The sequence below is a fragment of the Schistocerca serialis genome, chromosome 1 (genome assembly GCF_023864345.2).
Source record: "Schistocerca serialis cubense isolate TAMUIC-IGC-003099 chromosome 1, iqSchSeri2.2, whole genome shotgun sequence".
Classification (NCBI taxonomy): Eukaryota; Metazoa; Arthropoda; class Insecta; order Orthoptera; family Acrididae; genus Schistocerca; species Schistocerca serialis.
Genome location: NC_064638.1, coordinates 272,546,455 through 272,572,567, shown reverse-complemented (window position 1 = coordinate 272,572,567; position 26,113 = coordinate 272,546,455). Strand labels below are relative to the sequence as shown.

Here is a 26,113-nt window from a genome sequence, read left to right as displayed (position 1 = left end):
TTCTGTGCCTAGTATTATGTGAGCTTCACTGCTTTTTAGGCACATTTCAAATTCTAGCACTTTTTTGCGAATGCTTAGGCAGTTAACCACTAGGATTTTAATACTCTCACCTGTGTGGGGCCATTCTATGGATCTTACACTGATACTTCTGCATCACTTACAGCTATTATTATTATTATTATTATTATTATTATATGGTCTGAGTGGAGAGTCCTCAAAAAAGTGTGTGTGTGTGTGTGTGTGTGTGTGTGTGTGTGTGTGTGTGTGTAGTGCGCACTTGATTCATTGAGGTGAACCTTACCATTCTCAACACTATGGCACAAGTCTAGAAAGTCACAGCCTAGCTTGTTGTGGAACATTCAGTTTCGGAGTCAATCCTTCACCTCGACTTGGAACCAGTAGGCCACAAACTGTTCTGAGGACAATGTCGTAGATTGAAAACTTCATTGGAACACTGTAGCAAGGTTGCCATTCTCTAGAAGGATCTAAGTGTGATCTCAGAGCTGCGATTACTGGTGTTTATTTTTCTAATGTGTACCACAAGCTGCAGTTGATTCACCATATTTCCTTGATGGCTGCTGGAATAGCCCCTTTAAGATGTTGTATGAGGCCTACAGGCATGAACACTGAGTACACATTGTGTTCTTCCCCATCCCTTGGTGCCATTTCTCTAAGGGGTACCATTATTCATCTTAGTTTGAACTGCTGATAATAAACAGGTTCCTACCCTTTTGTGTTGGTCTCCTCTTAACATGGTACCCAGCATGTTTCCCATGTCTCACTGGACCGGTTTCAGTTTTAATGGAAGACAGTACTACGTACTTCGTGGTTAGGAGGTGTGTGTAACGCCCTGAGCTCTCCCTAGTCTCAACTGTACAGGAAGCCTAGACCTATCATTGACATGACACTCACAATCAAATTGATGAGCAGTGATAGATCTTGCACTTTCTGCAGAAGAAATGTTGTTTACAGGAGAGGAGGATAGTACTTTATTAACCTTAGGTATTTCTAGTACACGACTCTTGGGTGCCCTTCCAACATTCACAAATTCACAGCAGCTTCCAGTTGGTTATAAACAGCAACTAACTCATCTTTTCCCCTAGAACAGCATACACAGTGGGGCTCAATTGTGCTTCGTGCTAGATTTTACAGAACAATAAACAAATAACTTTAAACTAGGATTGCTGATTATCTGTTAATTTATGGGTCTGCTCTGCTCTAAGTATTACCAGTAGCCTTTTAGAACTGAAGCAATTAACAGCAAAATGAGATATCTGTGATGACAAAAGAAAAACTTGGTATAAAAATTGTTTCTTTAAAACATTTTCCAGGTTATGACGAATAACAAACTCAACACTACTGTTAGTTTATGATAAATGCAAGCAGTGTACACTTCTGGTTAAAGAGGAGACTAATGTGACACAATATGTCAGAGTAATGGTAAAACACATGAACTGATTACTAAGAAATAGGCTATACACAACAGTTACAACTGAAGGAAATTCTCAAAAATATATTTGCAAACATCTATAAACTGTCAAAAATACATCTTTTTTCACTTAAATACAACTACATAGTGAAATCGATGAGCAGTTGGTTTTGAATGATAATACTGTGGCCAAAAGTTTCTATACAGCACGAAATTAAGTTTATAATTGACAATGAAAATTTAGGTAATCAACTTATTTACAAGTTTGTGGATTTCACAGTTTATTATTATTATTATTATTATTACTACTTAATTGAATTTGTTACACCTCTGGTACTGGTGTGCCAGATATAAGCACTTTGGTGTCCATTCATAACTTCTGCAAGCAGCGGCAAACAGTTGTACATTTGTACGGAATCTGTTAATAACTTGAAAAAAATATAATGTACTGTTTTTTTGTGTTGATAGTTCTTTGCTCAGGTTGAAAACAGTACCAGTGTAATTTGTAAAATGGTATAACTCTGCCTCATGGTGAAAATAAGATGGTAATTCCTTACTATGAACAAACACGATAGTGGACCCATGATCAAAACCTGTGAAATGGCCCTTGTAATTCTCCCCAAACAGCTGTTTACAAGATGCAAGTACCAAAAATTGTCTTGAAACAGCATGTGAGCCAGTAGTTGCTTGTGAACTTTCAACTGGTCAGTTTTAAAACCTTAATACTGTTCAGTGAAACAGCATCTGGCCACAACTACTAACAAAGCTGTTAGTTTTCCCATATTAAACACAATGTTGTTTAAAAACACTCAGTCCAGCTGTTTGAAAAGGACTGTCAGACTGCCCTAGGTTTAGGTTTTGTCTAACATGTTGCTTGGTTGATTGGTCTGGGGAGTAAAGGCACCAAACTACAAGGTCATCAGTCTTATGTAACATGTCCTGGTTTGTGTGCGTGCGTGCGTGTTGTGTCTAAAGCACATGTCAAGTAGTCAGTGAAACTACTGAGCAAGGTAGTGCAGTGGTTAACTTCACTGGGCATGCGTATGGAAGGCGTAGGGTTCATATTCGTGTTCTACCAAAGGCAAACTCTGGGAACTCTGGGATCGTTCCTATGTGAAGGTCATACCCAATTTCCTTTCCTATCCTTGCCCTATCTGAGCTTGTGCTTCATCTCTAACAACCGCGTCAGCTAAACCCTAATCTTCATTTCTTCTTTGTTCACACAGCAGGTTGATGCGACATGCATTATGGAAAACTATGTCTAATGTGTGTTACAACAGTTTGTAAAAAGTCCAGCAAGTGACATTAGGGGGTTCTGGATTGTGTCCTGTTATACCATACATTTTCACATCACCTGCTGCTTGCCTAAGTTGCCGAAATTCTGAAGAGTGTCCGAGAGGGATTATTTTAATATAAATATCGCATATGACGATCTGTCCCATCTCAAAACTGGTTATGGTGAGAAAATGAAAGTTTCTGTAAAGCATGGATAATACAACATCAAATTGCAAGCATGACATGACCCAGCCTAATACTGTTGCCTTCAGAAAGCAGAGTCCTGGCCAGATGAGCTGTCAAAGGATGCCTCCGTGTCCTGTTCAAAGTTTGGCTCTCTTTCCCTTTTACTGCTTTTCAAAAGTTCACAGATGTTCTCCTGGCACCCTAGGTGGTGTAGAGCGCTTAGGATAACGGATGTAATGGAAACTGAACACTGTCTGAAAAATGCAAGGGTTTGTGGTTTAATTCCAGTTTGGCAGATGGTTTTAACCTGTCAGTAAGTTTGAGGTTTCAGGAGATAATAGGTTGCCTAATTCTATAAAGAAAATCTGGGAAAAAAGACCTTCATCAATTTAATTTTGCCTGACACATTATATTATGTACTTACAACACGAAGGACCACTGTTACTTCATACGAGAAGTATTATTCACCATGCAAGTTACACTACTTGTAATTTATGGATCATACGTGGCATTGTGGTTCCCAGGCACCTTATTTGCCAGCCACTCATACCTTGCACTTCTTGTATATGGAATAAGCTAAACTTTCTGACAGTAAGGTAGCATAAAATTACCAGCCACCGAAATAAGAGTAACTGGAGTAGGACCGATAGACAGACAAATTTAGAAGTACTGTTCACTCTCAGTCTTAAAGGAGGGTCCTAACACAGGTGCTGAGGATAAGGCATTTTCACTCCACATCCTACATGTAACTAGTTTCTTTTGACTCATTTCCTGTGTCCTGTCTCCCTCCTGATACATGGTTGGACACACTTTTTATTTGCTTTCAGCACCAGTGCATATATTTCTCCTATTCTCAGTCTTGATGCACTTTCACACAGTTTCTCAAACTACATTCTGCAAATCACTGATGTTCCTCTGGAAGTGAATAAGTTATATGTAAATTGAAGGTGGGGGGAGATGGAAGGAAGGAAAGCGGAGCTGCATCGGGACATTACGCAGAATCAGTGGCGACAAGTGAAAATGTGTATCGGACCGGGATTCAAACGCGGGATCTCCTGCCTGCTGGGCAGCAACTGCGTGGACTATCTCGGCACACCTCATGGATCACAATTATTGCTAGTTTCACTCTTGAATTCCATTGTGTCAAGTGAATGCTTGCAAGAAGTGAATGATTGTATGATGAACATTTTCACCTATTGAATGGAATATGTGTGTACTCTTCCACATGTGTTGTTTCATCTCATAATGCAACTGTGTACTTACGGCTAAATTTTTGAGTGATAAAAAGGGAGTGTCATTTCCCTTCAAGGCACTTGTATTGCACTTTGTTTGTTGCCCTTCATCGACATTAATTGATTTAAGGAATAGAATCCATGTTAATGTTTCATTTTTTTCCTTAGTCAGCAGCAGTATCCCAATCCCAAATATGAGAGCGCCTTTCTGAATAATTAATTAAGTATTAAAAACAGTAATGAATTCCTGTAGTTTATATACAGTCATGGATTGAATTGCTATTACTTGTCCTAATTGACACAGTAACAGTTAATGGAATTCAATGGTAATTTTGCTGTTTCATCCTTCTTTATAGGATAATACAACAAATTTCGCAGATATTATACCTGAAAGTCAGCAGGCTGTGGAAATATTCCATCAAACTCTTGGCATTTATGAAGCACTCATGGCATATACAATATCTTTATGGAAGGAAACCTCTAGCAATTGTCAGAGATTATCAAACCTTTTTAAGGGCTATCACAGGTTGATAGAATTTGCAAAGGTAAAAACTAAAATATTGCTTATAACAATATTATAGTTATGCAAGTGGATGAATTACATAGATTTATATAAGAATTTATTAATCAGTCAGCTTGCAAACCACGAAAGAAAGATAAGGATGCAGATTCTCTGAAAGGAAAGTTAGCGGGGAAGCCACTGAAATTACCTTCAACACTTATGGATTTTGAAACAGTCAACAAACTACAGGCACTGCTGAGCAGGTATGTATATGTCACATTTTGTGTTGATGGTACAGTTTGAGGTGAGTACTGGAACTTAGGATGTAGTGGGCTATATGTCTAGTTTCGACTGATGACCATATTGGTAATATCCAGACAATGTTTCAGTTATGGAAGAAGGATGGAATTCTTGCTCTAGCCCATAGCAGATTCCTGTCCTAGCCATCAGCTGATAAAGTCAATGTTGAAGGGGTACATGTCCTTAGAATGGAGCAAGACTGCTCCCCACCCCACCCACTTTCCTTCCACAATTGAAGCAGTTTCTGGGTATTGCCAAATTGCCTTAAGTCGAAATTGTGGAATTTGGATTTGTGCTCTGTATCTGGCAGGTACAGAAGTAATTTTTATCATCATTACTTGACAGTAATCTACATTTTGAAACAATTAATACTAACAAATATTTGTGAACCTTTGTTGAAAATTCTGACATTTTCAAGAGAAATTACATGCAGAGTTTAACTTGGACAATGGCCTCGAGTGATTTTAATGGTGAGTAATCATTTGCACAATATTTAAAAGAGAACACTTTAATTAAGTGCATTCCCATACATCATACTCAACACGTTGACTGCCATGAGGTTGCCGCCAGTTGCATCAGAGACATACGACCTTGTGGCGAAACCTCCACCACTAAGTGTATGGCAGTCAACATGTTAGTTAGACTGACCAAGAGACAGATCAAAGAGTAGTTACTACAATGCTACTTGCGAAGACAAGGAAGATACATATTACCATCATGTAGAATCCATAACAACACTTCAAAGACCAGTAGTTAATTTTAAAGATTCTTCCTTAATTAGTTTTCCTCTTAATTCTTCAAACACTCAACCAGTTAGTAGTTTAGTCAGTATTTTTATGTATTTATTTATTTCACATTCCCTAGATCTAGATGGTGAGTGAATCGCAAAGGTACGGAATGTGCCAAATTGTACATAGATCAAATGTAACTAACATAAATGCAATAAGAGATACAGTACAAATAAGATATAAAATAAAGAACATATATCAAGATAACAGGAAATACACCAGCAAACTGATTTGAGAGCTCTTAACGCGTTGTGCCAATTTTTGTGATGTGTATTACTGAATGAACGTTTTGGCAATATCAATATGTTTATGGCATTTCATTTTTTGCTGTCATAACCATTCTTCAACAGGAATGTGGCAGCTTGATTGTCAATACACAGTTCTTTTTGTTGACTCAAACCTGATACTCAAGTTCTTCTCCAATGCATCATATCCCACTTACAATGTCTGTTATTGCAGATGAGGAACATCTCATTATGGAATTGCAGTTCGGATTAGCTACATTAATAGTTTAGACATGCATTTACGACTACAGTAATATTAGTTTATCTGTACCTAGAGGATAATGTATATTATAGTGAGAAAATATGTTGCAACATCATCATTCGCCAATGCTAAGTTACAATATTCAGTTTTATGAAAATATCATTTTTTAGGCGCAATTACCCGTTTTGTATAACTTATGTATTTTGTAGAACTGTTAATTAAATATTTTCTAATCAATAGTTATTGTCAATTGCGTTCTTTATGTATAAACAAGTTGAAAATGTTTCAATTCAGTGCCTTGTATTGCAGTTTCTATGGCAGTAAACATTTGAATCTGTCATAATATTATGGAAAGGATAGATTGCTGTTCACCATAAAAAGGAGACACAGAGTCGCAGATAAGCACAACAAAGAGACCGGTGTTTTTTCTACTTTAAAAGAAGGCCTTGCAGCTGAAAGCTCAAATGTATAGTGATCTTTTTGTTGTGCCTGCCTGCAACTCAGTCTCTCCTCTGTGTGGTGAGTAGCAATCTTATCCTTTTTTGTAATATTCTTGCTATTCCATCTTGGATTTTCCGTTGTTTGAATGTATCATAAAATCTTCACCAGTTGACATGTCAGATCAAATAATTTGTTTATACTTGCCATGTGAACATATTATTTCATAAATAAATTTAATTCCTTTCCATAAATGAAGTTATCTTCCATAAGTTATTTTCATTTTCTTTCATAATTAATTTTTTTCTCCACGAAAACAACTCTTTGTTCCCTGGCGTGCCTGACAAGCATAAGTGCGGCGGTCCTTGGGTCTTTCCTACAGCACTAAGGACGTGTTGACGCGTACCACGCCATTGGCCTTTCCACCACTAGGGACGAGTTTAGGCACACTGAGTCACAGCTACCTGAGCGCTACAGACGTGTAAACATGCAGAGCTGTTTTTCCACCCTGCTCTTCCAGTAGCTGTTCATGGGTCTGACTGTATAATTCAAGAGTGCATATATGTTTGTTGCTGTGTTCCCTCTTTGCGGAATTCGACTTAGATTCCTGTGTTTTCGTCAGTTTTCTTGTTTACTACATGAGAAATGTCCTGTCGCTGTGGTTGCACAGATAAAGAAATCCTGAATATGCTCACTAAGAGCAACAATGAGTGTGAATTATCTGACATTGCTAGCAGTGATGAGTCTTCAACGGGGAATACAAGGAATCAGAAAATGACAGTGAAACTATTCGGAAAATATTGCGCTTAAGTGACACATTTGACTGGAAAGAAACCGATTTCCAGGCATTAAACCATTACTTCGAAGACTCGAGTGCAGGACACAAATGATATTTATGTCACAACAACTTTTGCAATTGATTGCAGATGAGACAAATCGTTTTTATGCTTACACCAGAGAAAATACTACCGAATCTGTGAATTCTCGACTGTCAAAAGTGGGAAGTCACTGGATTTGAGCAAATGTATTGTTTTGTTGCTATTTGCTTTCTGATGGCGCAAGTTAAGAAGTTAAAATTAAGTGATTATTGGTCCAGAGATACACTTTTGAACCCAACAGTTTTCAGCAAAATTATGTCCCGAGGCCGTTTTTGTCTACTTCTGGGAATGTTACACTTCAGTAATAACTCTGCGAGTCTATTTAAAATTGCGACAAATGTTGATGAAGTTTGTAAGATGTTTTGTAATTCGTTTCGCCCACATCACAAGCTTTGTATAGATGATTTTCAAAGGGCGATCATCTTTTAAGCAATTTATTCCAACCAAGACATTTGTACTGTGTGACTGTCAGAGTGAGTATATTTTGGATTTTATAATATATACAGGCACAACAACAGAAATTGGGTTCCACAATTTTGGAAAAAATGGCGATGTAGTGGCCTCTTATGGGTTTGTAGTTGGATCAGGGTTATATTCTATATGTTGATAAGTGGTACTCCAGGCCGGACCTGTTCCTCTGGCATCTCAACCATGAAAGAGCTGCATGTGGCACTGTTAGTAAGAATAGGCGCAACATGCCAAAACTGCAGAAGAAATTAAAACGAGGAGAAATTGGGTTTAAGTCCACTGACAAGGTCTTTGCTATCAAGTGGTGTGATAAGATAGAGGTGTGCATGTTTGACCACAAGTCACAGATGGTTGAAACAGAGAAGACTGACAGAAATACTGGCGAAAAAATAAAGAAACCACACTGAGTTGTAGATTACAAACTCGAGTATGGGTGCAGTTGACCGTTGTAACATGTCACTGAGCTCAGCAGTATCAGTGCATAAGACTGTGAAATGGTACAAGAAATAATTTTTTCACATTCAGGATTTGTGCATTCTAAATGCTCATGCTCTCCACCGGTCAGTAACAGGGTGAAAAATGGCACTCGCAGAGTTTCAACTTTCTCTCGTAAGGGAAATTGTAGAAAAATATGCTACAGGACAGAAAAAAAGCTGGCAGGTTAAGGTGCTACCATGACGAAAATTCTCTGCAATTTACAGGGAGACATTTTCCAGCTGTTATCGTGATTGAACATTTGCAGAAAAGTACACTAATGGGCAGATGTGTGGTTTGCACGATACAGAAAGTGCGCCGGTAAACTAGATACCAATGCAAAACTTCCAATGTTCCGTTATGTGTTGTACCCTGCTTTGAGACTTGGCATACAAAGAAGCATTACTAACCAAAAAAAAAATCTGCTCTTAAATTCGTCATTGCTGGTCCAAAGCCCAGATCAAAAGGAAGGATGGGAAATAGATGCAACAGGTGTAAAATTATTCAAACGAAGCACGACTTCTTCATACATAGCAGTTTACTGGCAAATGAACGGACTTGGTGATTGAGATGGCGCAATATCTGCACAGTGACAAATGTAATTACGCCGAGTACAAATGTGCCAGTATAAGAAAACCCATATATTAATCTACATACAATACATTTAAATTGTTAACACGTAACATGGACAGTTATATTCTTTTATCCTTAGTTGTACAAATATAGATCACAGTCGGTCCACTTGTACAAAACCTGTTTTCCATTACTGATTTAAACACCTTTGATCAATGAGAAACAACATGCCAAAGTTAAAACTCTGTTCTCAGTCTGATTTTTCTTGCTACTTTGCCTATGACAAACTGCCTATTGGCTTCTGTCTCAGGTTCTTCGGCCGACGTTCATCTAATGATTTTTCTGACGTTTCGCCAGCACGAGTGGCTGGCATTGTCAAAGCTTCACCCTCCATTGCCAGTGGTGAACTGAAGCCGAGCTCGTAGGTGCAGACTATATGTACCTGGCGCGCCAACGTCCGAGGGCTTCTCTGCGGTCATTTCCGGTGCGGTTCTCCTCTTGCTACCTGCGACGGTCGTTCGCTGCAGTACGGGAAGCCAGGATCCGTTGACCTTAAGGCTTTCCTCTTTCGTGTTGAAACTGTTCGCGTGTTTTTGGATTTCTACAGCTTCTCTGAACAAGCGCGTGTGATAATGCTTCTCTACAGCCAGAACTTCCGTGTTGGCGAATTTTATTACGTGGTTGGCCTCATTCAGTGCGTGCTCTGCCACGGCCAATTTCTCCACCTGCCCCAACCTGCAATCCAAGATCGGGGCTGTAGGGTGCATGAGGAAGAACATTCCACTGAAGTTTTGTGAGCTCCTCTCGGGTGCGAAGACTTGTGTGAGGTCTTTCGTTGTCATGAAGAAGGAGAAGTTCGTTCAGATTTTTGTGCCTACGAACACGCTGAAGTCTTTTCTTCAATTTCTGAAGAGTAGCACAATACACTTCAGAGATGATCGTTTGACCATGGGGAAGGACATCGAACAGAATAACCCCTTCAGTGTCCCAGAAGACTGTAACCATGACTTTACCGGCTGAGGGTATGGCTTTAAACTTTTTCTTGGTAGGGGAGTGGGTGTGGCGCCACTCCATTGATTGCCGTTTTGTTTCAGGTTCAAAGTGATGTACCCATGTTTCATCGCCTGTAACAATCTTTGACAAGAAATTGTCACCCTCAGCCACATGACGAGCACAGATGGTTCTCCTTTGCTCTTTATGGTGTTCGGTTAGACAACGAGAGACCCAGCGGGAACAAACCTTTGAATATCCCAACTGGTGAACAATTGTGACAGCACTACCAACAGAGATGTCAAGTTGAGCACTGAGTTGTTTGATGGTGATCCGTCGATCATCTCGAACGAGTGTGTTCGCACGCTCCGCCATTGCAGGAGTCACAGCTGTGTTCGGCCGGCCCGCACGCGGGAGATCAGACAGTCTTGCTTGACCTTGCGGCGATGATGACACACGCTTTGCCCAACGACTCACCGTGCTTTTGTCCACTGCCAGATCACCGTAGACATTCTGCAAGCGCCTATGAATATCTGAGATGCCCTGGTTTTCCGCCAAAAGAAACTCGATCACTGCCTGTTGTTTGCAATGCACATCCGTTACAGACGCCATTTTAACAGCTCCGTACAGCGCTGCCACCTGTCGGAAGTCAAAGAAACTATACAAAACGAAGCGGGAATGTTTGAAAATATTCCACAAGAAATTTCCGGTTTTTTCAACCAAAATTGGCCGAGAAAAAAAATGTGTTGCATTACTTATTGAACTGCCCTCGTAAAATGTACTGGAATGCCAAATTGATAAGATCAGAGTTTGTATCCTGGCAATCTCATGAAACAGCAACAGAATCAGCGGACCATTGTGCAGCATACCCAACATACAACTCATTAGAATCACTATCTGCCATGGAATGTGAAAGCTGCCTCACACCATCTGTATTTAAACATATTGACTGGATATGGTAGTGTTTGCCACATGCGAAACTCTTGGCTTTGCTGCACGAGCATTGTGTCCTACCGTGTGCTTGAGAGCAACGTAGGCAGGACTTCTGCTATTGCGTGGGCTGCACCATGGCCTGACAGTGAGACTAGTTCCCACATGACCTAGATGTCGGGTGACGTCTAACCTGAATGGGAGGGGTTGGCCCCTGAACTGTCTTTCTCGATGACAGATCTAGTAGGTACTTCAAAAATGTGCTCAATTACACCGGTAATGTCCTGTGACTCAGTAATTGACAATACTGTACTGAGGTCAAGGTTTGGATGCTTTAGTAAGGCAGCACGAATATGGGAATTGGACACATTCTGAGTAATCACATCTCTCATCATAATGCCACTATTACTTAATCCATAGGAACACTGAAAGTGACATTGTCTAATAAGGCCACAAAGTTCTGTTCCCCACTGTTTGTAGGACTGGCTTGGCTGCTGTTTTAATCTGAAAAACTTATAACTTGCAGCCGCTAGATGCACTTGTGGTTTAAAATGATTTGACAGTTTGTCATTTAACTCATCGTAGGGGATTTCATGGAGGTTGGCAATCTGGAAACGGTTTTTCTACCAACCAGAATACATCTGAGCCTACAATGGGGCGAAAATGCTAAATACTCTGGTTACCTGTTATGCTGTAGATGTTGAAAAGCTCCATCAATGGCGTAACTTATCAGCCCAGTCTTCACTTTGTGCCAGAAACTATCTGAATTCAAGTTTTTGAATAATTTGTTGTTTCTAATTGAAAAGGTAGAGGTGGCAGTCGTCGTGCCACCACAATTTCTCGCAGTGCTTATAATAATTGTTCAATCCTTTGTCCCTGTAGTTGTTTAGCTTGCATTAAAGACACATCTGGAAGAGCCATGGTGAACACTCAATACAATGACACATGCAACAGAAAGTAGCACCGCTGCAAAGGCGGGTCAGTTACACAATATGCCATAGGAAGCTAATCGCAAGCTGTGTCCTTGGTGTCACTTTGCTTGTTGTGTCTGACTTTCTGGACACTGAAGCAACTGGTAATAATTCAGTTAATTAGAACACTCAAAAGAAGTAATACTTTATTAATTAAAACAAAATTTGACTTTTCTTGCCTGGCTTGGCTGTAGGTATGAGACAGCACGTGCAGATTTCCGTTTCAGAACACACTTAACAAGCCTCGATTACTCAGTGCCGAATAGAAACAAGTATAGAATGGCTGTACTGTGGCTTCACAACAGTCACTAGAAAGCTCATGTTCATAGCAACTTGTTGACATAGTGCTGATAGCATTGGCATGTAGACACAGTTCACAGGAGATGGAAGTCTCTTCATTCTCTGATGGTTGACATGCGCTATGTTATGGTGAGCAGGCAGCACGATGACATTACTCTGACAGGAGCTTTCTCGAAGTGGAAAGGGTCTGACCTTGAACAGAACTGCTCTCCTGGCCTCCGTGAACACTATTTCAGGACAGAGGCGTGGTGGTGACACCTCAGAACTACTGGAGGCATGGCTTCTTCCTAGCATCTCATTGGTGGCTTGTGCTACCAGTTTGCTGTGCAATATCTCTGCAGTGGTGGAAACTACTTGTGCCACTCTAGGTACTCAATGACACCGTAGACAGTACAGGGCATAAAGTGCAAGCCAAGTGTAGTAAGAAAAGTTGTATGAAGATCAGGAAGATCATATTGTTGAATAATTGTCATCAGGTGTTGTAACTGGTTCAGAACTGATTGCCAGGTGCATATTTCAGTGGTGTCTCATATGATTCATGCTGTTTGGGAAAAGATCGTGGAAAAGAAGATCATGGGGTTGCAGATAACAGTTTCAACCATAATGGTAACTGTACAATTTAAGATGACATCAGGCATAGTGTTCAGACTGCTCCTCACACTAGTGTCATTCTCTGAGGCATACGATATGTTCTGGATGAAGCATTATGTGGGGTGTGGTAAAACAGAACTTGCTGCTTATTGAATTGGCCAGCCAAGTCAATCTCTATTGTTCTCAATGACTTGTACACAGGAACACTGCACCACCAACGGTGACAAGAGACACGTCGCACAGGCCTTGCAGCGGTATGTTAACACAAGTGAACATTTCAAGCCAACACCCAGTGAACGCCCAGTGCACAGCTGTACTCTTGGCTATACTCCATCTTGGCTATACTCCATGTCTTTCAAGCCAAGATGTTAGCATCAGGGAAAGCTTAAAGGCCATCGTGTCAGCACGTTTACCCCCATACAACAGCCAAGGTCAACCATGTACTGCCTCCAAACACAGCAGAAACATCACACATCTGCTGCATCCTCAGTCCACAAAAACATTTGCACCACCCATAAGCTGCTGCTTATTGAAATGGCCAGCTAAGTCAATCTCTGTTGCTCTCAATGTCTTTTACACAGGAACACTGCGCCGCAAACGGCGATGAGAGACACGATGGACAGGCATTGCAGTGGTATGTTAACACATGGAATTTTAGCAGAGTAGTGCATGTCAGAACATCACATGGAAATCAGTGAAATAGAATGGATTCATCTTGATTGCTACAAGTAAATATCATGCTTCTGTAGAACCCATAAAAAGAAAGGGGGAGTTAAGTCCAAGGCCCTTCAAGTTAACAAATATTTTGCTGAACAGATTTTTGAATGCTGTGCCACAATAGTGGATCTGTAAACACACATGCTTGTAGTATTGACATTTGCAGACCACTACCAAGAAGTATCTTAAGCTTCATAAAGCAGCTAAAAACAATTTTAATAAGATTATGCAGATTTAACTGGAAAATTGTTTGTGCAGACTTCTACATTGATTTCCTGTCAGTTAATACTGATCAAAGACACAGAGAGTTGATCTCCAGCTTTAGATTATGTTCTGTGGTAAAATTCCTTACAAGGATTAAAGGACTTATATCTATTGACAGTTTGTTTTTAGAACAAACAGTCAGAAGTGATTTAGTTGTAAAACCAATATTCAGTGGTTTATCTGACCTGATTGTAAAACATAAACAACACAATTTACAGGCCAGTTAGACAGAGCATAAAAGAAAAGTACCGTATTGCAGAACCATAAACAATGACTTGATATCCATGTTTCGAGAGTAATTATGGGAAGAATTCAGGGGAGACATTTATAAAGCAGACAGTATTAATGGAAAGTTAACTTTTCCTTAAACGTATTCCCACAGCACTTGGAGTCATGTTTTCCCCTAAAAAAATGAGAGAAAAATTGAACAGAAGCAAGGATAAAGGGTGAATAACACCTGGGGATTAAAGTATCTTGTGCTAGGAAGAGAGAATTCTTATGTGATTCAGAGAACAATCAGTAGTTGATATTTGAAACACTATTACAATCAGTGTTGTTGAATCCTTCATGCTGCCATTACAAACTCAAAACTCATGTACTGTGCTCAGAAAATAAGCCACTCTAAGAATAAGGCAAAATTAAATTATTATATTATTTCGAACATTATTGAACAAGACCAAATACAACAAGTATTCCGAATTAAATTGAGCCTCCAGAAAATAGATCTGGCAGAAATGGTGACACTTTGAAATCATTGGCCACCGAATTCAGTGATTACTTTAACAGACTACCTTGGGCATGCAAATAACTCTACAGTGATAGAACATAACATGTGGAGTGCTACAGCAGTTGGTACAGGGTCACGTTTTTATTATTATTATTTCTTTCCTTTCTCAGATGTTATGTCTGGTTAAAAATGGAAAGTGACGCGGACCTTGATCAAGCGTGACTTCCTTTTAACTGTAGGGTATATATTACATGGCATTTAGGAACTTTCGGGTAATTGAACATGTATCAATAATTACAGATTTCTGTAGTTGTATATATAACTTTGGATGTAGCTGTATTGTGTTGATGTACTGGTGGAGATTGTGTGGTATGACTCCTGTAGTTGATAGTATAATTGGTATAATGTCAACTTTATCCTGATGCCACATGTCCTTGACTTCCTCAGCCAGTTGGATGTATTTTTCAATATTTTCTCCCGTTTTCTTCTGTATATTTGTTGTATTGGGTATGGATATTTCGATTAGTTGTGTTTATTTCTTCTTTTTATTGGTGAGTATGATGTCAGGTTTGTTATGTGATGTTGTTTTATCTGTTATAATGGTTCTGTTCCAGTATAATTTGTATTCATCATTCTCCAGTACATTTTGTGGTGCATACTTGTATGTGGGAATGTGTTGTTTTATTAGTTTATGTTGTATGGCAAGTTGTTGATGTATTATTTTTGCTACATTGTCATGTCTTCTGGGGTATTCTGTATTTGCTAGTATTGTACATCTGCTTGTGATGTGATCTACTGTTTCTGTTTGTTGTTTGTAAAGTCTGCATTTATCTGTTGTAGTATTGGGATCTTTAATAATATGTTTGCTGTAATATCTGGTGTTTATTGTTTGATCCTGTATTGTAATCATGAATCCTTCTGTCTCGCTGTATATATTGCCTTTTCTTAGCCATGTGTTGGATGCGTCTTGATCGATGTGTGGCTGTGTTAGATGATACGGGTTTCTTTTTCCAATTTACTTTCTTCGTATCTGTTGATGTTATGTGATCTAAAGGGTTGTAGGAGTGGTTATGAAATTGCAATGGTGTAGCTGATGTATTTATATGAGAGATTGCTTTGTGTATTTTGCTAGTTTCTGCTTGTTCTAGAAAGAATTTTCTTAAATTGTCTACCTGTCCATAATGTAGGTTTTTTATGTCGATAAATCCCCTTCCTCCTTCCTTTCTGCTTAATGTGAATCTTTCTGGTGCTGAATGTATGTGATGTATTTTATATTTGTGGCATTGTGATCGTGTAAGTGTATTGAGTGCGTCTAGGTCTGTGTTACTCCATTTCACTACTCCAAATGAGTAGGTCAATATTGGTATAGCATAAGTATTTATAGCTTTTGTCTTGTTTCTTGCTGTCAGTTCTGTTTTCAGTATTTTTGTTAGTCTTTGTCTATATTTTTCTTTTAGTTCTTCTTTAATATTTGTATTATCTATTCCTATTTTTTGTCTGTATCCTAGATATTTATAGGCATCTGTTTTTTCCATCGCTTCTATGCAGTCGCTGTGGTTATCCAATATGTAATCTTCTTGTTTAGTGTGTTTTCCCTTGACTGTGCTATTTTTCTTACATTTGTCTGTTCCAAAAGCCATATTTATGTCATTGCTGAATACTTCTGTTATCTTTAGTAATTGATTGAGTTGTTGATTTGTTGCTGCCAGTAGTTTTAGCTCATCCGTGTATAGCAAATGTGTTATTTTGTGTGGGTATGTTCCAGTAATATTATATCCATAATTTGTATTATTTAGCATGTTGGATAGTGGGTTCCGAGCAAGGCAGAACCAGAAAGGACTTAATGAGTCTCCTTGGTATATTCCACGCTTAATCTGTATTGGCTGTGATGTGATATTATTTGAATTTGTTTGGATATTAAGTGTGGTTTTCCAATTTTTCATTACTACCCCCATGAACCATGGACCTTGCCGTTGGTGGGGAGGCTTGCGTGCCTCAGCGATACAGATGGCCGTACCGTAGGTGCAACCACAATGGAGGGGTATCTGTTGAGAGGCCAGACAAACGTGTGGTTCCTGAAGAGGGGCAGCAGCCTTTTCAGTAGTTGCAGGGGCAACAGTCTGGATGATTGATTGATCTGGCCTTGCAACACTAACCAAAACGGCCTTGCTGAGCTGGTACTGCGAACAGCTGAAAGCAAGGGGAAACTACAGCCGTAATTTTTCCTGACGGCATGCAGCTTTACTGTATGGTTAAATGATGATGACGTCCTCTTGGGTAAAATATTTCGGAGGTAAAATAGTCCCCCATTCGGATGTCCGGGCGGGGACTACAAAAGAGGACGTCGTTATCAGGAGAAAGAAAACTGGCGTTCTACGGATCGGTGCATGGAATGTCAGATCCCTTAATCGGGCAGGTAGGTTAGAAAATTTAAAAAGGGAAGTGGATAGGTTGAAGTTAGATATAGTGGGAATTAGTGAAGTTCGGTGGCAGGAGGAACAAGACTTTTGGTCAGGTGAATACAGGGTTATAAATACAAAATCAAATAGGGGTAATGCCAGAGTGGGTTTAATAATGAATAAAAAAAGAGGAATGCGGGTAAGCTACTACAAACAGCATAGTGAATGCATTATTGTGGCCAAGATAGACACGAAGCCCATGCCCACTACAGTAGTACAAGTTTATATGCCAACTAGCTCTGCAGATGATGAAGAAATTGATGAAATGTATGATGAGATAAGAGAAATTATTCAGGTAGTGAAGGGAGACGAAAATTTAATAGTCATGGGTTACTGGAATTCGAGAGTAGGAAAAGGGAAAGAAGGAAACATAGTGGGTGAATATGGATTGGGGGAGAGAAATGAAAGAGGAAGCCGTCTGGTAGAATTTTGCACAGAGCATAGCTTAATCATAGCTAACAATTGGTTCAAGAATCATAAAAGAAGGTTGTATACATGGAAGAATTCTGGAGATACTGGAAGGTATCAGATAGTTTATATAATGGTAAGACAGAGATTTAGGAACCAGGTTTTAAATTGTAAGACATTTCCAGGTGCAGATGTGGACTCTGACCACAATCTTTTGGTTATGAACTGTAGATTAAAACTGAAGAAACTGCAAAAAGGTGGGAATTTAAGGAGATGGGACCTGGATAAACTGAAAGAACCAGAGGTTGTACAGAGTTTCAGGGAGAGCATAAGGGAACAATTGACAGGAATGGGGGAAAGAAATACAGTAGAAGAAGAATGGGTAGCTCTGAGGGATGAAGTAGTGAAGGCAGCAGAGGATCAAGTAGGTAAAAAGATGAGGGCTAGTAGAAATCCTTGGGTAACAGAAGAAATATTGAATTTAATTGATGAAAGGAGAAAATATAAAAATGCAGTAAATGAAGCAGGCAAAAAGGAATACAAACGTCTCAAAAATGAGATCGACAGGAAGTGCAAAATGGCTAAGCAGGTATGGCTAGAGGACAAATGTAAGGATGTGGAGGCTTATCTCACTAGGGGTAAGACAGATACTGCCTACAGGAAAATTAAAGAGACCTTTGGAGAAAAGAGAGCCACTTGTATGAATATCAAGAGCTCAGCTGGAAACCCAGTTCTAAGCAAAGAGGGAAAACAGAAAGGTGGAAGGAATATATAGTGGGTCTATACAAGGGCAATGTACTTGAGGACAATATTATGGAACTGGAAGAGGATGTAGATGAAGATGAAATGGGAGATACGATACTGCATGAAGAGTTTGACAGAGCACTGAAAGACCTGAGTCGAAACAAGGCTCCGGGAGTAGACAACATTCAATTGGAACTACTGACGGCCTTGGCAGATCCAATCCTGACAAAACTTTACCATCTGGTGAGTAAGATGTATGAGACAGGCAAAATACCCTCAGACTTCAAGAAGAATATAATAATTCCAATCCCAAAGAAAGCAGGTGTTGACAGATGTGAAAATTACCAAACTATCAGTTTAATAAGTCACAGCTGCAAAATACTAACGTGAATTCTTTACAGACGAATGGAAAAACTGGTAGAAGCCGACCTCGGTGAAGATCAGTTTGGATTCCGCAGAAATGTTGGAACACGTGAGGCAATACTGACCCCACGACTTATCTTAGAAAATATATTAAGGAAAGGCAAACCTACATTTCTAGCATTTGTAGACTTAGAGAAAGCTTTTTACAATGCTGACTGGAATACTCTCTTTCAAATTCTAAAGGTGGCAGGGGTAAAATACAGGGAGCGAAAGGCTGTTTACAATTTGTACAGAAACCAGATGACAATCGTAAGAGTCGAGGGGCATGAAATGGAAGCAGTGGTTGGGAAGGGAGTGAGACAGGGTTGTAGCCTCTCCCCGATGCTATTCAGTCTGTATATTGAGCAAGCAGTGAAGGAAACAAAAGAAAAGTTCGGAGTAGGTATTAAAATCCATGGAGAAGAAATAAAAACTTTGAGGTTCACCGATGACATTGTAATTCTGTCAGAGACAGCAAAGGACTTGGAAGAGCAGTTGAATGGAATGGACAGTGTCTTGAAAGGAGGATATTAGGTGAACATCTACAAAACCAAAACGAGGATAATGGAATGTAGTCGAATTAAGTTGGGTGATGCTGAGGGAATTAGATTAGGAAATGAGACACTTAAGTAGTCAAGGAGTTTTGCTATTTGGGGAGCAAGATAACTGATAATGGTCGAAGTAGAGAGGATATAAAATGTAGACTGGCAATTGCAAGGAAAGCATTTCTGAAGAAGAGAAATTTGTTAACGTCGAGTATAGATTAAAGTGTCAGGAAGTCGTTTCTGAAAGTATTTGTATGGAGTGTAGCCATGTATGGAAGTGAAACATGGACGATAAATAGTTTAGACAAGAAGAGAATCGAAGCTTTCGAAATGTGGTGCTACAGAAGAATGCTGAAGATTAGATGGGTAGATCACATAACTAATGAGGAGGTTTTGAATAGAATTGGGGAGAAGAGGAGTTTGTGGCACAACTTGACAAGAAGAAGGGACCAGTTGGTAGGACATATTCTGAGGCATCAAGGGATCACGAATTTAGCATTGGAGGGCAGCGTGGAGGGTAAAAATCGTAGAGGGAGACCAAGAGATGAATACACTAAGCAGATTCAGAAGGATGTAGGCTGCAGTAGGTACTGGGAGATGGAGAAGCTTGCACAGGATAGAGTAGCATGGAGAGCTGCATCAAACCAGTCTCAGGACTGGAGACAACAACAACATGTTTAGGAACTGTATTAATTTAGGATCTACTTTCTGTATTTCCAATATCTGTAGTAACCATGAGTGGGGTACACTATCAAAAGCTTTTTGGTAATCAATGTGTGCGTAGTGCAGCGACCTTTATTTAGTTTTAGCTTGATATGTCACCTCTGTATCTATTATCAGTTGCTCTTTACATCCTCGTGCTCCTTTGCAGCAGCCTTTTTGTTCTTCATTTATAATTTTGTTCTGTGTTGTATGTGTCATTAATTTCTGTGTAATGACTGAAGTTAATATTTTGTATTTTGTTGGTAGGCATGTTATGGGGCGATATTTTGCTGGGTTTGCTGTGTCTGCTTGGCCTTTAGGTTTCAGATAAGTTATTCCTTGTGTAAGTGTATCAGGGAATGTGTATGGGTCTGCAATGTAATTGTTAAATAATTTAGTTAAATATGAATGTGTTGAGGTGAACTTCTTTAGCCAGAAATTTGCTATTTTATCATTTCCAGGGGCTTTACAACTGTGCGTAGAATTAATTGCTTGGGTGACTTCACGTTGCAAAATTATCACTTCAGGCATTTGTGGTATCATCTTGTATGAGTCTGTTTCTGCTTGTATCCACCGTGCGTGTCTGTTACGTTGTACCGGGTTTGACCATATGTTGCTCCAGAAGTGTTCCATGTCTGTTATGTTTGGTGGATTGTCTATTTTAATGTGTGTGTTATCTATTGTCTGATAAAATTTCTTTTGGTTTGTGTTGAATGTTTGGTTCTGTTTCCTTCTGTTTTCACTTTTTTAGTATCTTCTAAGTCGTTTGGTCAATGCTTGTAATTTCTGCTTCTTTTCATCTAATTGCTCTATCGCTTATTGTTGTGACCTTTTCTTCTGTGTGTTGGTTGGTTCTGATCTCTGCCTAGTGTGTATATTTAGTGTAGTGAGTGCTCCTACATAAACCAGTAGTTGTAGCTCTTCCATTGTTGTATTTTCATTTATTTTGTTGTGTATGATTGTGTTGATAGTTGTTATTGTTGTTTCAACTTGTGGGTTATTTGGTGGTCTATGCAAGAATGGTCTAATGTCTGTATTTGTGTCTTTGTATTCTATATATGTCAACTGAAATTTTTCTTCTATATCTAACATGTGTGTCACTTCATGTTCTATTTGTGCTTGTTCTGGTGGCTGTCTTAAGATTTCGTTTTCCACTGATTGTTTAATTGATGTGTGGTGTTCTTTGTTTGCTCTGGGATGTTTGAGTCCATTACTGTATTTTCTTCTTCTGATTGCACATTATTTTGTTCCAGTATTTGTTGTACTTTTTGTTTGATGTTTTATAATTCTGACTGTGGTATCCTGTTATTTTTGATTATTACACGAATGTGATCAGCCAGTTGTTGTTCTGTTAAAAATTTTAATTCTGGGTATCTGGTAATAAATGTTGTGTATACTTGTGACCTAAAGACAAGAATCTTAGCTTATTTTGCATAGTTCACTCCCTGTTCTTGTATGAACATATTATCTGGGACAATGCTCTTAAAGTCAATGAAATGTTTATTCAACAGAAGTGAGCAGGAAGAATATTGTGTATTACCCTTACTTCCCAGTCCATTTATTCCTTAAGGGCCTTTTGTAATGAAACTCAGTTACAATTGAACTGTAACAGACGAGGCCTGTTCAAAAAATTCTGGAACATTCATAATTTCATGCCAATGATGTGTTGGAGCAAAATGCTGTTGGCATCCCTATACATGCCTGTGTTTAATGTGTGACTGCCAGAAGTTTCATTGTTGTATGTCTGTTAGTTATTGTTCAGTGCTGTATTGAGTAGAACGTTATGTCACACAGTTTGGGAATTTCGAGATGGCAGAGTTAAGAGGAGCAACACGTCTCCATTAAATTTTGCATTATACTCAAGAAAACCTTTATAGAGACAGGCCAAATGATGCATAAAGTCCATGATGGTGGTTGCTTAAGCCGTTTTCAGTGTTATGAACGGTTCACACAATTTAAAATTGGCCGGATGGAAGTTAGAGACAACCACCGTTCAGGACTCCCTTTGACGTCTACCAACAATGCGGATGTCAGGATCATCAATGTAATTATGCGTGTCAATTGAAGACTGACTGTCCAAGAGATTGCAGAAGAATATAAAATTTCAGTTGGATCATGCCATGAAAACTTGACACAGCATCGTGGAATACGTTGAGTTGCCAGCATCATGGAATGCATTGAGTTGCCACCAAGTTCGTCCCATGGCTCATGAGTTATGACCTGAAAGACCTTCGCCTCAAAAACTGAGCTTTTGGATCGCGCAAACAAAAATGAAGTGTTCCTTAAGAGAATTACAACTGGTGATGATGAGTCATAGGTCTATGGTTATGATTTTGGGATCAAGATTATGATTATGATGTTGACATCAAGGTTATGGTTATGATGTTGACTTTGAGGTTCCTTCTTCACAATAGGTCAGGAAAGGTTCTCCGAGACTAGAAAAAGCTCTCCAGGTCAGGTCAGATGTCAAAGCCATGCCACTGATAGTTTTCTTTGACTTTGAAGGATTAGTTCATCATGAATTTGTGCCGCAGGGACAAACTGTTAATTGATGCTACTATCGGGATGTATTGTGATGCCTGCGAGAAAATTTGAGAAGGAAACGGCCTGAAATATGGCGAGACAGTTCGTGGCTCTTGCATCACAATTATGCATCTCCACATTCATCTCTGTTGGTGCGTAACTATTGCATAAAAAAAGAAATCACTCTGCTGCCTCATCCTCTGTACCCTCCAGACCTGTCCCCTGCAGACTTCTTTTTATTTCCATAGTTGAAAACCCTATTGAAAGGATGAAGGTTTGCAACCATAGTCAAAATAAAAGAAAATTCGCAGATGGGGCTTCACGTGATCCAGCAAGAAGTGTCCCAAGACTGCTTCTGGAAGTGGAAATGGAGTTCGGAGTTGTGTATCAGTTGCGAAAGAGAGTATTTTGAAGGAGACTGTGCAAAATAAGTAAAAGGAAAGGATAGAAATATTTTGTGGACTAAGGTCTGGAATTTTTTGAACAGACCTTGTACACAGTCACAATACAAGACACAAAAATAATTTACATGTAGACCTTGCTTCCTTGTGTAGCATTGAAACTAGACTCTGGTGGTAAGATATTTGACAAGCTTCCATCTAACATAAAGCAAGTAATTTGGAATCCAAAGCAGTTCGAAAGAAAATTAAGACATGTTTCAGTAATCATTCTTACTACATGTTATCTGAATGTCTAGACTCGGGAATTTAAAATTTCAGTTTTCTACATGGCAAGTAGCAGAGTTAGTTATAAAGTAGTATAACAAGTACTAATGTACTATAAATAGGACTGAGTAAGTGCAGCAACTTGATGTGGCATGGATTCAATAAGTCGTTGGAAGACCCCTGCAGAAATACTGAACCACGCCACCTCTATAGCCATCCATAATTGTGGAAGTGTTGCAGGTGCAAGGTGTTGTGCACAAACTGACCTCTTGATTATCTCCCACAGATGTTTGATGGGATTCACGTAGGGTGATCTGAGTGGTTAAATCATTTGTTCGATTTGTCCAGGATGTTCTTCAAAGCAATCATGAACATCTGTGACCCAGTGACATGGCACATTGTCGTCCATAAAAATTCCATTGTTGTTTGGAGACAAGAAGTCCATGAATGACTGCAAATAGTCTCAAAGTAGCTGAACATAACCATTTCCACTCAATGATCGGCTTAGCAGGACCAGAGAACCTAGTCCATGCCATGTCAGCACAGCTCACACCATTATGGAGCCACCACTGCATAGTGCCTTGTTGACAATTTGGGTTCGTGGTTTCGTGGGGTCTGCTACTCACTTGAACCCTACCATCACCTCTTACCAACTGAAATCTAGACTTACCTGACGAGGCCACCAGTTTTCCAGTTGTCTAGAGTCCAACCGATAATGTTCATGAGCTCATGAGAGGTGTTGTAGACGATGATGTGCTGTTAGCAAAGGTTCTCGTGTTGGTCATCTTCTGCCATAGTCGATTAATGCCAAATTTTGCCACACTGTTCTAACAGGTACGTTTGTCGTACATCACACAGATTTCTGTGGTTATTCCACTCAGTGTTGCTTGTCTGTTAGCATTGACAACTCTACGCAAATGTCACTGCTCTCAGTCATTAAGTGAAGGTTGTCAGCCATTGTATTCTCTGTGGTGAGAGATAATACTTGAATCCCCCCCCAGCACACTCTTGACACTGTGCATCTGACAATATTGAATTCCCTAAAAGCTTCCAAAATGAAATGTCCCATGTGCCTAGCTCCAACTATCATTCTGTGTTCAAGGTCTGTTAATTCCCATCATGAGGACATAATCACATCAGAGACCTTTACACATGAACCACTTGGGTACAAATGACAATTGCACTAGTGCACTGCCCTTTTATACCGTGTGTACACAATACTACTGTCATCAGTATATTTGCATATGTCTATCCCATAACTTAGGTCATCTCAATGTTTAATAAAACTAAAGACACAGTAGCTTTTTTTTCAAAGTAGCGGTTTACTTACTAGAACTGAATTAAATTTAGATGTTGTAAGTGTAAATAACATTAAGTAGTGTAGTGATAGTTTATTGTAAAAGCAGTAAATGGATTAAGTTTCTATTATGTCTTTGTCTCATGTTAATGTATACCTTGACACATTCCATATCCCTGTAGTTTCCCCTTCTTGATGGGACCTACGGAACATGACAAGTGGATGAATAAATGGGTAAATGAGTGAGTGAGTGGCTGACTGACTGAATATCTAAGAGGCAGCAGCTTGGCAATTTGCTTCAGCTATCATAGTTTCCACACAACTTTATTTTCGTTCCAAGATACGACATTTGCACCCAAAATATCCAGTCAACTTTAGTCAGTTTCAAACTTTTATTACAATTTGTTCGGAAATCAGCAATGCTGTCTCTCTTCCTACCAGTGACTAGCCGGTCCCTCTCTTTCTCCCCCACCCCCTCTCTCTTTCTCCCCCTCTCTCTTTCTCCCCCTCTCTCTTTCTCCCACTCTCTCTTTCTCCCCCTCTCTCTTTCTCCCCCACTCTCTTTCTCCCCCCTCTCTCTTTCTCTCCCCCTCCTCCCTCCTCCCACCCTCCCCCCTCTCTCCCCCTTCTCCCCTCCCCTCCCCCTCTCTCCCCCTCTCTCCCTCTCCCCCTCCCTCGCCTCCCCTCCTCTCACTCTCTCTCGCTCCCTCTCCCCCCTCCCTCCCCTCCTCCCTCTCTCTCTCTCCTTCCCTCTCCCTCTCCCCCCTCCCTCCCCTCCTCCCTCTCTCTCTCTCCTTCCCTCTCCCTCTCCCCCCTCCCTCCCCTCCTCCCTCTCTCTCTCTCTCTCCTTCCCTCTCCCCCTCCCAACCCTCCTCTCTCTCCCCTCTTCTCTCTCTCCCCCTCCCCCCTCCCTCCCAACCCTCCTCTCTCTCCCCTCTTCTCTATCTCCCTCTCCCCCCTCCCTCCCCTCCTCTCTCTCCCCTCTTCTCTCTCTCTCCCTCTCCCTCTCCCTCCCCCTCCCCGTCCCCCTACCCTCTCTCCCCCTACCCTCTCTCCCCCTACCCTCTCTCCCCCTACCCTCTCTCCCCCTACCCTCTCTCCCCCTACCCTCTCTCCCCCTACCCTCTCTCCCCCTACCCTCTCTCCCCCTACCCTCTCTCCCCCTACCCTCTCTCCCCCTACCCTCTCTCCCCCTACCCTCTCTCCCCCTACCCTCTCTCCCCCTACCCTCTCTCCCCCTACCCTCTCTCCCCCTACCCTCTCTCCCCCTACCCTCTCTCCCCCTACCCTCTCTCCCCCTACCCTCTCTCCCCTACCCTCTCTCCCCCTACCCTCTCTCCCCCTACCCTCTCTCCCCCTACCCTCTCTCCCCCCCACCCTCTCTCTACCCCCACCCTCTCTCTCCCCCACCCTCTCTCTCCCCCCACCCTCTCTCTCCCCCCACCCTCTCTCTCCCCCCACCCTCTCTCTCCCCCCACCCTCTCTCCCCCCACCCTCTCTCTCCCCCACCCTCTCTCTCCCCCACCCTCTCTCTCCCCCCACCCTCTCTCTCCCCCACCCTCTCTCTCCCCCCACCCTCTCTCTCCCCCCACCCTCTCTCTCCCCCCACCCTCTCTCTCCCCCCACCCTCTCTCTCCGCCCACCCTCTCTCTCCCACCACCCTCTCTCTCCCACCACCCCTCTCCTCCCACCACCCTCTCTCTCCCACCACCCTCTCTCTCTCCCACCACCCTCTCTCTCTCCCCCCACCCTCTCTCTCTCCCCCCACCCTCTCTCTCTCCCCCCACCCTCTCTCTCTCCCCCCACCCTCTCTCTCTCCCCCCACCCTCTCTCTCTCCCCCCACCCTCT

General features: G+C 40.8%; 1 protein-coding gene across 1 annotated transcript in view; it reads left to right on the top strand.

The window, feature by feature from the left end:
* The window catches only part of LOC126467803 (Fanconi anemia group I protein-like), a 269,273-nt gene that overhangs the window by 146,685 nt on the left and 96,475 nt on the right, over positions 1–26,113 (top strand). Inside the window, exons 14-15 of the mRNA XM_050096494.1 lie at positions 4,479–4,667; positions 4,754–4,887. Coding sequence (XP_049952451.1) covers positions 4,479–4,667; positions 4,754–4,887 — 323 coding nt within the window. The remainder of the gene's footprint in view (positions 1–4,478; positions 4,668–4,753; positions 4,888–26,113) is intronic.